Source organism: Fomitopsis serialis (assembly GCF_022376445.1).
Source record: "Fomitopsis serialis strain Sig1Antser10 chromosome Unknown B0H18scaffold_360, whole genome shotgun sequence".
NCBI classification, from domain to species: domain Eukaryota; kingdom Fungi; phylum Basidiomycota; class Agaricomycetes; order Polyporales; family Fomitopsidaceae; genus Fomitopsis; species Fomitopsis serialis.
The window spans coordinates 29,192-39,932 of NW_025955320.1; the positions used below are offsets into that span (position 1 = coordinate 29,192).

A 10,741-nucleotide genomic window follows, 5' to 3' on the forward strand; every position below is an offset into this window, starting at 1 on the left:
ACGCAAATCGTCGCCGGTGGTCTTGCCGTCATCCCTCTCATCCTCGCGCCGTCGCTCTCTAACGCACCTTGTCCGCGAGGGCGCAGTGAAAATCGCCCAGCGAGAGGCTGTACTATTACCCTTCACGACTCACGAGTTTCCCCTGTATCCCGTCTTCTTTCTCGCGTGGTGTAGATCGAGGAGGGCTTGCTGGTGTTGTGTGGTGTTGTTGTTGTTATTCCTAGACGGGACATCCTGGATTCTACTTCTACTGTGCCGCTACGGACCTGAGGACTGCGGATCCAACCTCCCCTGCCCTCACTCATACATCCCTAGTGTTTCGCTGGCTCGTACTTCCTCGTCGACCATACCACCCGCACCTCTGTTGTCTTCGTCATGTCGTGTACCATCCCTCTGCGGTCGGGCCCCGCTGCTCGGCCGTGTGTTGTCTATCAGTCCCCTTCTTGCGTCCCCTGGTCTAATCCGCTTCGCCCCGTTGTGTTATCCTAGTGTTGGCTGCACGTCTTGGTTCCTTCGCGTGCTCTCTTGCCTTTGCTTCGTTTAACTTACCGCTACGTACTGTACTCCCCACCCTACGTACGCCTCTCGACGACTGACTGATGGACGTTGCATGAATGGATACACGATATATACGCCGTCGACCCTACGTATGCGTATTCTCGTCGTTCGCCCAGCGTGCAGCCCCACCCCCCGTCCCCCAGGATGTGTGCTATACTATCGTACCTACTCGCAAACCTGTCGTTCGTTTCGCCCTGTCGTTCATTCGATATTTAATGCGATTGTTGTGTGTATACGTTCACACGTTGCCCGGTGAACTGTTTTGCAGCGGAGGGCGTGGTGATAACGTTCGAAGTCCTTCGTACCAAGAGGGCGGGCGTAAGCGAGATGAGCGGCAGATGGACGTGGAGATCGAATCGGTACGAAGTACCACCAGTGTACCGTCGAGCGGGTTGTCTTGTTTGCCATGTTCATTGGTACAATCCCCTCGATCAATTCTGTGCTACAGGTGTATCTACTGGACGCCTGGTGCCTAGAGTCTTGTTCTCAGTCCCAGACTTCCAAGAGAGTGATATGAAGTGCGTAATCGATCCTCGGTGTCACATGCCACATCAGAAGATATTGCTCAAGCTTGCATGTGCCAGGAGCCTCCTCGCTATTGAATCAAGCGGAGGATGCTAGGGTTCTCTGCGTACTCACAGCGTGCACCCTCGCTTTCCGGTCAGCCTGGTCGCAGTCGAGTTGCAGTCGAGACTCATTTCTCCTGCGTACGTAGATGCTACTAGCTAGTCATATGCTCATGATGGTGAGGGCCGTGACTGAGGCTTCTATCCAGATTCCACGAGACGCCTGAAGCCTTTATTGCGGAAGCAGATGCCTATCAATGCAGCCCCCACTCACACGTAAGTCGCTGGAAATGTTCGCCAGTGGAAACTCCTTTATCGACTGCCTCGGACAGGTAGCCGCTCCTAGAAGACACGTCTTATCACACGCGCCTCGAAGGGCCTGCACATAAGTATCCGCCGCCGTGAGGCCCGGAGGCGAGCTCGAGGTCCCTACTTCTCGCCATCATCCTGGCAGGGCATAAGCTCAGCGTCCGCAGAGATGCCATACACCTTTCAGATCGGGAACGCGCTCGTGACGGTGGACTGGCAAGATCTCCTGAGCGTGCTCATCATCGCGGTCGTAGTCAAGGTCTTCTTGTCTCTGCGGCGCGCGGGGGCGCAGGCCTCCGCATCTCCCATTCTTCCCGCGACGTCCCAGGCGGAAACCACAGGCATCGTTGAGAAGGAGCCGAAGGCACTGCGCTATGGGTCTGGCAAGACTGAGGGAGGCGCATGGGATGCTACTGGCCCAGGATATCTCCCCGATCCTGATCCACTGCTGGACTTCGACCTGAGCACGGCGACGCTGCGCAACTATGTGTACGTGAACAAGGTATTGCGGTATCCGTATTTCCAGGTATGTCTTGTTTCGCTATGCATCGTGATCGGCCGTCGTACGTTAGGATCCGCAGAAGCGGCGCGACGTCTTCTTTCCCCAGATGGCGGCTTCCTGATCGAGGACGGTGCTGATGGGCGCGGGTTGTAGACGATGGCGCACCAGCCGCTACATATCAATGACTGGATCGAGATCGACAAGGAGTACCAGTGGTATCTTGACGAGAAGGCGCGAGTGATCAAGGAACAAGGTAAGATAGGTGGAAGGACGTGTGTTCGTTTTAAACCTGAGGTTGGACAGGCAGAGTCGTCGTGGACTCGCTCCCCGAAAACGATGCAGCCTGCACAGAGCTGCTTGAGACCCTCGTCGACTACCTCCCGAAGCGGTACCCGACGCTGTTCGACGCCATCCCCTCCAAGACGCCAGGCCCCGTCCCAAATGGCATTCATAATAAGGTGACCGGGGAGACGTTCAGCAATGTCTCCGACCTGAAGGGCATCGATGCGCTGATGGTCGTGACCAGGTGAGCTTACCTTCTTTACACACTCAGCACGGATTTCTGACGGACTGAAGGCTGGTGAAGGATGACTTCCTCATGGGACGCGAGCGCGAAGACGGGAAGGTCTACCTCGTCGGCGGCGTGATCGTCTTCCCCGGTGCGCGCTGCGTCCCCTCCGCTCTTAGATCCGTTCTGACTCGCCGCCGTCTAGGGTCGTACTTACTATCCGAGAAGATCGGGCAGCCCCTTCACCAGCTGCACGCGCAGATTCCGCACTTCAACAGGATGCTGACAAGCGTGGAGCGCACGATGGTGCGGTTCGCGCCTGACCGGCCGTTCGAGCGGTGCAGCTGGTGGATCGCGGACGACCGCGAGCTGTTCTGGCGTGAGTGTCGCCCAGCTGTCTTGTGTGCCGTGCTCAGCGCTGGACGTCAGACAACATCATCTCGAACGACGTGCGCGAGGACTTGCACCCGAAGGACCTCTTCCTCCGGTTCGACCACCAGACGTTTCGCAAGCTGCCGAAAACGAAGGGGATCATGTTCGGCGTGTAGGCACACCCTGCATTTTTGTGGTTCTGTGGGATGCTAACTTTCGTGTGATGGGCTGCAGCCACCCTGTGTTGAAGCGCATGGAAGACTTGGCAGATAACCCGCTCGTACCTGCGCTACTTGCGAAGATCCACACCGACTCAGACGAGATGTTAATGAAGGTACGGATATACACCCAACCGCAATCTCGCTCACTCGAGTTTCTGCCGCTAATACCGCTCTATCCACAGTACAAGAGCGTGGCGAAGTACCAGCATAAGCTCATCCCGTACCTGCAGGAGCTCACGGAGCAGCAGATTGCGAAAGGTCTGATCAAGTGCGTAAGGTGTAGTGATCCGATGGATTGTTGACTAACGCCTTGAGCAGGCGTGAAGACATCGACAACGTTGTCAACTTCCGCGAACATCCCAATGCTGGCGCGGCGTGGAAGGGAGCCGCAGGTCTCTCGCCCCAGGCGGCTTAGAGCTTGCCAACTGAAGTACTGACGGCTTATTACCGATTTTGGCAGTCTCATGGACGCCATCAACACTTTTAGCGTATTCTTCGTAACGAGCATGACAATGCGTACAATGTTGTATTTCACGAGACTACGTTCACGATATCGTACATTCCCCAACGCTTCCTTCAGCCTTATAGTTCAGTCCGCATCTTCGCCGGCGGTCGAATATGGCTCCAGGTCCCATGCAGCCCAGTGAGCCTTGACGGCACCGGCGTTTCCGGGAAGCTTGACACCCCAGGTGATCGCGTAGTGTCCGAGAACGAGCTCCAGCTCTTCAATCTCGTCGAGCATCTCTAGGTGAGAGATCCTACGCAGAAGAAGTGCTGGTGAGTACCAAACTTGATTAGGGCTGCCGTTACTTACCTTTCCTGCTCGACTGGGTCGACGTATGACCGGCGGATATCGCGGAGGGTCAGTGCTTCGCCATGGTAAATCCGTGCTTGAGAAACCGCGTGGAAAGTGAGGTTTCAGTGGGATAAGGGTCCGCACCCGGAAGGGATACGTTGCGGGCCTTCAACGGTCCATCAGTTGCCGCTCGGAACGGCAGTGAACACGCTACTCACCATGAGATTGGACTTCATCACTTTGCCGAAGGAGTCTTCGAGCCCGAACATCTCGTACACGATCCCGCCGAGTACACCGTGTCCACCCTGCGCGCTTGTAGCGCTCTCGAAGTGGTCGACGAAGCCCTGGATAAGGGCGGAAGAGGCTTGGGGGGACATGTAGACGAGGACACATTCAAATAGTAGCAGAGTCGGGTGTACAGGGGAAAGATAAGGTCCGAGCAGAGCGAGAAGCTCGGAGGCGGTAGGCGGAGGTCGCCTGCGAGGAGATGGTACTTCGGTGCATGGAGAGAGGTGCCGCCGCTGACTGGGCATACTCAAAGACATGTCGCTCCTCGTACAAGACTGAGGGCTCACCGATGCTAATATCTTCCGGCTTGCCTAGGACTGCACTGAGTTCCTTGCTCTTACGGATTGCCATGGCCTTCTTCGTGGTGATCTCGGCGAAGTCGACCTCAAGGTACGCTCGCAGCAGGTCCTTCCTCGGTCCCGTCTGGCTAGACATGCTCCGTCACCGCGCTGGTAGCCCAGCATCGCGATTCGTACCGTACGCACCGAAATCCTCCAGAACCGGGTGTCGCTCCCCGCACCGAGGCTGACGATCTGGCATTGCGTGCCCTCCTGCTCTGCAAACACGAACCATCGCTCGACTAGCTTGTCAATGCCCTCCGAGCGCACGTAGGTGCCGACATTGATCAGCGGCGGACGAGGTGGTTGCAGATGTGCGCGAGGTACGAAGTGGCGGATGAAAGGGTCGCTGAGGTAGTGCTTCTGGACGGCGGATAGACGTGCGAGCGCTGCGTCCGAGTCGGTCAGGCGTACAGCGCCATCTGGATCAGGTCGAGCAGGCTCTTCAAATCTGGAGGGTAGCATCAGACACCTTTTTTGAGTCACAGATATCACCGAGGGTAAGTTGACTGGAACGCAAGTACTGGGAGCACAAACATGAAAGGACATTGTACTTATTTAAGTAGTCACGTAGTAGAGTGGCTGAGATCCCGGCCCGATACTATCTGACATCCGACGGTTACCGAGTGGCAAAACCACCTCGCACCATGCATGCCTGTCTCATTCAATCATCACCGGCTCATGGTTTTTATGTTTCCCTTTCTCTTCCGCGACCACACCTTCCGGTCACCATTCCACTTCCCAAACAGGAGTGGCAGGGTACGGGATGTCGTAACACAAACGCCTCAGATGTGAGGAGGTTCTTGATATGAGACTAAGTACTTACGAGGTGTTCTCACAAGCGTGACACCTTTTACGTGCCACGATTCGGTAACAGCCAAACCCTACGACACGCACCCGCTTGACAGCGCGGATACGAGCTCATATGTGCGCGCTACATACTAGTATGTAAGTATCTGTTCATCGCCTCCGACAAATATGGCCGTGGGCGTCACAGTAGACAGGAAGGTACGTGTCCCCAACCACAGCTTCTGACTCGCTCTGCCCATCGCCGCCCTCCTTCGTGGCCTGTGACGGTCCTTCAAGGTGAGCTCGCGAGCTTCGTTGCTACAATTTCTTGTTGCAACTAGACTAACTCGTCTTGCTTCAGGCTCCTGTAATATCTGCTCGCATCGTTCGTACACAACTGTGTGCGCTCGACATCCATATCGCGTCCTGCACGTCCCTCATCGTATCACATCGCATCGCTCACCGAGATCAACATGCCGCTCACAAAGAACTCGATCACAGGCATATCCTTGGACTCTGCAGGCCTTATAGCACTCGCCGACCTCTCCACCATCTCGGAGAGGACTGCTCTCATTGGAACATCGTGGTACATCGACATGCTTTTCCTCGCGCCGGGCATCCATACCCAACAAAAGGCGTCCGAGGTGAACAAGGGAGAACTTCCTGCTGCCGCAGCCATGCACAGCGGATACGTGTTCAGGATCGAGAACCAGGCGATGGTCTTCTATCTGCAGCGTATAGGCGAGCCGGGCCATCTCGCAGACGTCAGAGTTAAGCCCGTGCGACCCAGCGACCGCATACCTCCTCGCCATTGGGTCGCCCTTCTTCTTTACACTACGGGCGTTGCGATGACCATCACCTGCTTTGTCGTTCTTGGATGGATGGAGGATTACTGGGCAGTCGGAGTCCTTGGAATGCTTGTCCTTGCCCGGGCGCTGAATGTGGTTGTGTTCAGGAGGAGGGCGGTTCCGGGATGGAAGGGACAGAAGGAACCTGGCGTACAAGGCGACCTCCTCGTCTTGCTCAGCCAGGACCGCTGGGTCCGGCTACGAGGAACAGTGGATGACATCAAGTTGGTCACATCTGGTCAATGGGTACGCGAGCTCGATCCGATGGAAAGCGTTGCAACCGGAGTAGCGACTCTACTCGTATACTGCGCTGCCGCGCTTGCAGCCAACACAGCCACCGTTGGGGCTCTGTTCATTGCGTCCTACTCCTGCTGTCTGTCGCTCTACTGGCGCTCTGTAACGCGCTGACGACAGACATGAATATGTTTGGTTGCAGGGTGTACGTAGTGGCCCAGCCAAGGCATACAGACGTAGGGTGCATATGGCGAAGATATGATCAAAGAGCACGGCAATAGGAGGGATTGGGCAATCGGAATGGGCTCGTACTGCCGACACAAGTGCCAATCTCGAGACCAATGTAACGAAAATATGTAGGTTGCGTGTAGGATCTTAGTAACCACATACTACTAGCTACAGGGTGGTGGAACGACATCATGTGTACAGTATGTTTCGTGGACCGTCAGTAGAGCTAAGATATGTGTTACAGTATGGGACTAGTGTGATAGCTCCTATGACATCGACCCTTGTGGGTGCGATTGAGAACGAGGTAAATTGGCGACGTTTGTTCGCATTTCGTGTGATCTTTCCCTCTGTCCTCCTCCGCGCGCCCATGAAATCAGTACTCAAGAGACTATCACCGAGTTACATCTTATGTAGTTCGAGTTGTATGTAAGTAGCAGCGAAGGTTACGAGACTTTTGCATCGACATAACTTAAGTCCGATTGTGACTGGCCGCCTGAGTGATCAAGGATGCGCACGCAAACAACGGAGGAGGACTATTGGTCAACCACCGTGACCAAGTGCCTACCTAGTGCCGCGCACTTTATCTGAGCCGAATTGTCTCTCGCTACGGTACCAACGGTGAGCCTCGTGTTCATCACCATGCAGGTAGTTAGATTGACCCGTATACGTACTGGCAGCATTCCGCCACTTCTTCAATTCGCTGCTCGGTCTCCCGTCTAGTCTAGGGTCCTGCGTCCGTCACGGTGCGCACCGGCGCGCGTCGCAAAGCAGTGACCAGTCCCTCGCCCGTATCCTTCATACCGTCGCTTTTCGCCCTGCTCTACGTTGTGCTCCTATGTCGTTTATTGTGATGGACAGTGATGGGGCAGCCGGAAAAAAGGTGAGTGGGTCTTGTATCTGGTTGTTAGTCTCCACCTAAACACGTTCCCAGCTCACAGCAGGTATGAAGCCTATTGTACCCATTTTGCTCGACACTACAATGACATGCTGTAGAAGAGCGGCGAGAACGTCGACGGAAAATTCGTGAGCAAGCAGGAATAACCTACAGTGTTCCGAGGACCTTCAACATCTCGTCTCTGTCCGACGGACAGCCTAAAGACTCCCTCGAGGTGCCTCTTCAGGCGGAGTACACGGGCACACACATCATCTCTTCGGTTGAAGCCTCGATGAAACCACGCTCAGTCCACGATCTCCTTAACAAACTGAACGAAGTTATGGGGACAGCTCATACCTTCGAACGTTATCCAGAACTCGCTGATGCACTGCGAGCGTATATTGCAGAGGGGCATGACTTCGGGTACACCTATGCTCTGCTTCGTTCAGAGTGGAATCCGAATCCTGTGGTTGGCCTTCGGCTGTTAGCCTCAAGGGCAGAAGATGACCAAACTCAACGGTCCAATATGTTTGATCCCGAAACGAACATGATTGTCAAGCCTTTCACAATTCCACGCCGTGTGTGGGACCTATGTGGCAATCGCGTCATCCCTTACTGGGCAGTATCGCGTTTGGATGGTGCGATCTCCCACAGTTGGATGGACAACTCTCGTCGCCAGTCTATCGAGACGCCTATCAACAACAAAGAGTGGCCTGTGCCCGTTCTGTCGACACAACGCTGGAACGTGTGCGGATCGAGCTCCTGAACATGGGCTTGCGTACTGTATGGTTGGATGTGCTCTGTCTACGGCAGTACGGCTCTCAGGAGAATGAGGCTATCCGTCTACAGGAGTGGAAGTTGGATGTCCCTACGATCGGGGATGTATACAGCGCATCGAAACTCGTCGTGCACTATTACAGCGGGCTTGGGCGTGCTTTCCGCATTGGTGACCTCGACAGCCCGCGGCATTGGCTCAACCGAGCGTGGACATTGCAGGAGATCACAGCAGAGTCTAGAGTTGCTGGCATTGCCACAAACTCTCCAGTGGTACGATCGACCTCCGACATCAACGAGCAGACAAGCGACATAGTCGATCCGGACGAGCGTAAATTCTGGCATACGGTCTCTTGGCTGTATCAAAACTGCGCCGATCAGCGAGACTCTCTATACCCCATTCTTGACGCCATGCGCCATCGTTCAGCTGAAAGCGAGTTGGACAAGATCGCTGGGCTTGCGTACTTGACGATGGCGCGGGTTTACCACCGTACATTCCGGGACAACACCCGGAAGAAGCCTGGAAGGCCCTCGTCCGGGCTATGGACGCTGGCTTCCGGGGCGACTCCTATGGCTCTTCCCAGAGCCGGGACAAGATAGTACCAATGGTGTCCATCGTGGCAACAAGTCAAGGATGCAACTTCGCTTCCGCGGGCACAGTCAGGACACGAGCCTGTCGAATTCGATGGGATCAGGCAATGTATTATCACACAGGATATCGCTTCGATGATTGCGAGCTACACGGTCTCGATATCATCCTGCCAGATCATCAAAAAGGAGTGGCGTGCATTCGCATGTCCAGCGGCGACATCTATCACTCCCTATGCGTGTACCCCACGCGCAGCCTATCCCTCAGGCACGAAGTACATTTGATCTCCGCATCCAGACACCTGCGATGGTTAGTTGGGTGTGAAACGGAGACCGGTTTATTCAGAAACTCACTGTGCTCGAAGTTGCGACCTCTGCGTTTATCGCTGTTGTTGATCGACGGGAGAACCTCGAGCGCTGAACTGTTCGCTTCAGCAGGACGCCATAGCTTTTGAATCTCGATACAAAGGCCACCTTGGGAGCCACTTGACCCGATGTTATTATGCATGATCAGTAAGATAGGCTCACGTAGAACCATCCAAGCTTCCGTACGTGAGCACTGAGTACCATGCAGTGATAGCCTTAGTGAATGATAGTACTACATGCCCGGTCTTTTTCTGTTTCCTATTATTCCTCTACGTTTGACCTTGTTGAGGGGAGGAGTACGCTTCAAGTTGTATACTACTAGACTACAGATAACTCTTCGAGTAACCCTCAGTATGCAGCGCAAACCACTCTAGAAGTGATCTGGCGGGCAAGGACCTCTCGATTCAGCTCAGTGATCAGTACTTCAGTCATCGCCCGCGGACCGTACCTCGCGGACTGGGGTGAGCTGTTCTGGGCCTGGACACGTATTTGTATGGCCGTATCATATACAGGCTGCAGTTTAGCAGGAAGCTGAAGTAGATGCAGCTCACCTTGAAGACGGCGCAACGTTCAGGCCACGCTATATTCACAGCAGGTACTTCTCCATGATGCTTTCCGAAGTAGATAGCAGCGCGCAGAGGCAAAAGTACCTAATAGTTTATCAACCCTCGTATAACGGTTCGCGGGATACCGAACCTGCTTACTAGACCACGGATTGACACTGGTACAAAGATGTAATGACCTTGGAGTTGCGTGGAGGCCTAGTCCGAGATAGTGGACAAGACCTTGCTGAAATATGTTCTCGCTCCCTCTGTCCTGATAACGATCCCTCCAACAACACCGTCAGGTCTCACAATGATACCCAGAGACGCCATCCGATATGCCGTACGCCGAATAAGCGTGTCCTTCGCTGTCTTGCAAGACTAAATCAGCACCACCCGTCACAGACGCAGCCGATGCATCTTTCGGATAGATGACCACGACGTGGACCTGCTCGGAGGGGTACGTCTTCGAGACCTCGAGCACAGCCTCAGTCACGGGAACATCGCCGCAGAAAGCAGGACGGTGTGATGCGTCGGGGCGAAGATATTGAACAGGGACGTCGGTTCAGCACCGCCGGACTTGAGGTCAACCAGCGCAGGGGCGTCGGGGGCCCTGTCACCTGCGTGAAGGCCGTCGCCGCCGAGGGCTCCATACGCGTCGACGGTCTCCCTCTTCGCCTCCTCCGCGTCCACGGCGTGGATCTCGTCGACAAGGATCGAGCTCCAGCGATAGTTGATCCCGAGCTGCTTGAGCTGATCCTGCCGACCACGCCAGGCAGCGTCTTGTTCGCCCGCACCGCGAGGCTTATCGCGCGGGCCGTTCATGACGATTTTGTACATGGCCTTCGTCTCGTCGATCATACGCTTGATGACGGGCAGGCGCTCTTCGGAGTAGGTCGATAGGAGTGTTGTTGGCGCGTAGCCCTTCTCGACCAAGGACAGCTTCCATCCGAGGTTGAACTACGACATGACAGGGTTAGCGGCGCGGTACGTGGAGGCAGAGTTCGCTGCTTACGGCATCCTGGACACTCGTATTCAGT

General features: G+C 55.1%; 5 protein-coding genes across 5 annotated transcripts; 3 read left to right on the top strand and 2 right to left on the bottom strand.

Annotated features, from left to right (window-relative positions):
- Positions 1-1,602: 1,602 nt before the first annotated feature.
- Positions 1,603-3,451, top strand: B0H18DRAFT_1129044 (uncharacterized protein; the record flags this gene model as incomplete). Its single annotated transcript, XM_048035386.1, has 9 exons — positions 1,603-1,959; positions 2,089-2,188; positions 2,239-2,461; positions 2,512-2,594; positions 2,649-2,822; positions 2,873-2,987; positions 3,050-3,149; positions 3,219-3,304; positions 3,355-3,451. The coding sequence occupies 9 exons, from the start codon at positions 1,603-1,605 to the stop codon at positions 3,449-3,451; spliced, it is 1,335 nt and encodes a 444-aa protein (XP_047884848.1).
- A 174-nt stretch (positions 3,452-3,625) lies between these two features.
- B0H18DRAFT_1129045 (leucine carboxyl methyltransferase) lies at positions 3,626-4,923 on the bottom strand (the record flags this gene model as incomplete). The annotated part of the gene is made up of 6 exons (XM_048035387.1): positions 3,626-3,794; positions 3,851-3,926; positions 3,977-3,998; positions 4,051-4,309; positions 4,368-4,543; positions 4,606-4,923. The coding sequence occupies 6 exons, from the start codon at positions 4,921-4,923 to the stop codon at positions 3,626-3,628; spliced, it is 1,020 nt and encodes a 339-aa protein (XP_047884849.1).
- A 607-nt stretch (positions 4,924-5,530) lies between these two features.
- B0H18DRAFT_1171057 (uncharacterized protein) lies at positions 5,531-6,866 on the top strand. The gene is made up of 2 exons (XM_048035891.1): positions 5,531-5,544; positions 5,609-6,866. Exon 2 carries the CDS (start codon positions 5,721-5,723, stop codon positions 6,501-6,503), a length of 783 nt encoding a protein of 260 aa, XP_047884850.1. The 5' UTR covers positions 5,531-5,544; positions 5,609-5,720; the 3' UTR covers positions 6,504-6,866.
- A 264-nt stretch (positions 6,867-7,130) lies between these two features.
- On the top strand, positions 7,131-9,706 carry B0H18DRAFT_1064265 (uncharacterized protein). Its single transcript, XM_048031157.1, has 9 exons — positions 7,131-7,441; positions 7,551-8,152; positions 8,191-8,695; positions 8,722-8,804; positions 8,839-8,880; positions 8,901-9,107; positions 9,140-9,184; positions 9,229-9,547; positions 9,615-9,706. Exons 1-8 carry the CDS (start codon positions 7,393-7,395, stop codon positions 9,301-9,303), a joined length of 1,608 nt encoding a protein of 535 aa, XP_047884851.1. The 5' UTR covers positions 7,131-7,392; the 3' UTR covers positions 9,304-9,547; positions 9,615-9,706.
- A 47-nt stretch (positions 9,707-9,753) lies between these two features.
- On the bottom strand, positions 9,754-10,741 carry B0H18DRAFT_385348 (uncharacterized protein; the record flags this gene model as incomplete). Its single annotated transcript, XM_048037869.1, has 3 exons — positions 9,754-9,809; positions 9,864-10,661; positions 10,717-10,741. Coding segments are annotated over 2 exons (493 nt in total), but the record flags the coding sequence as incomplete, so codon positions are not given.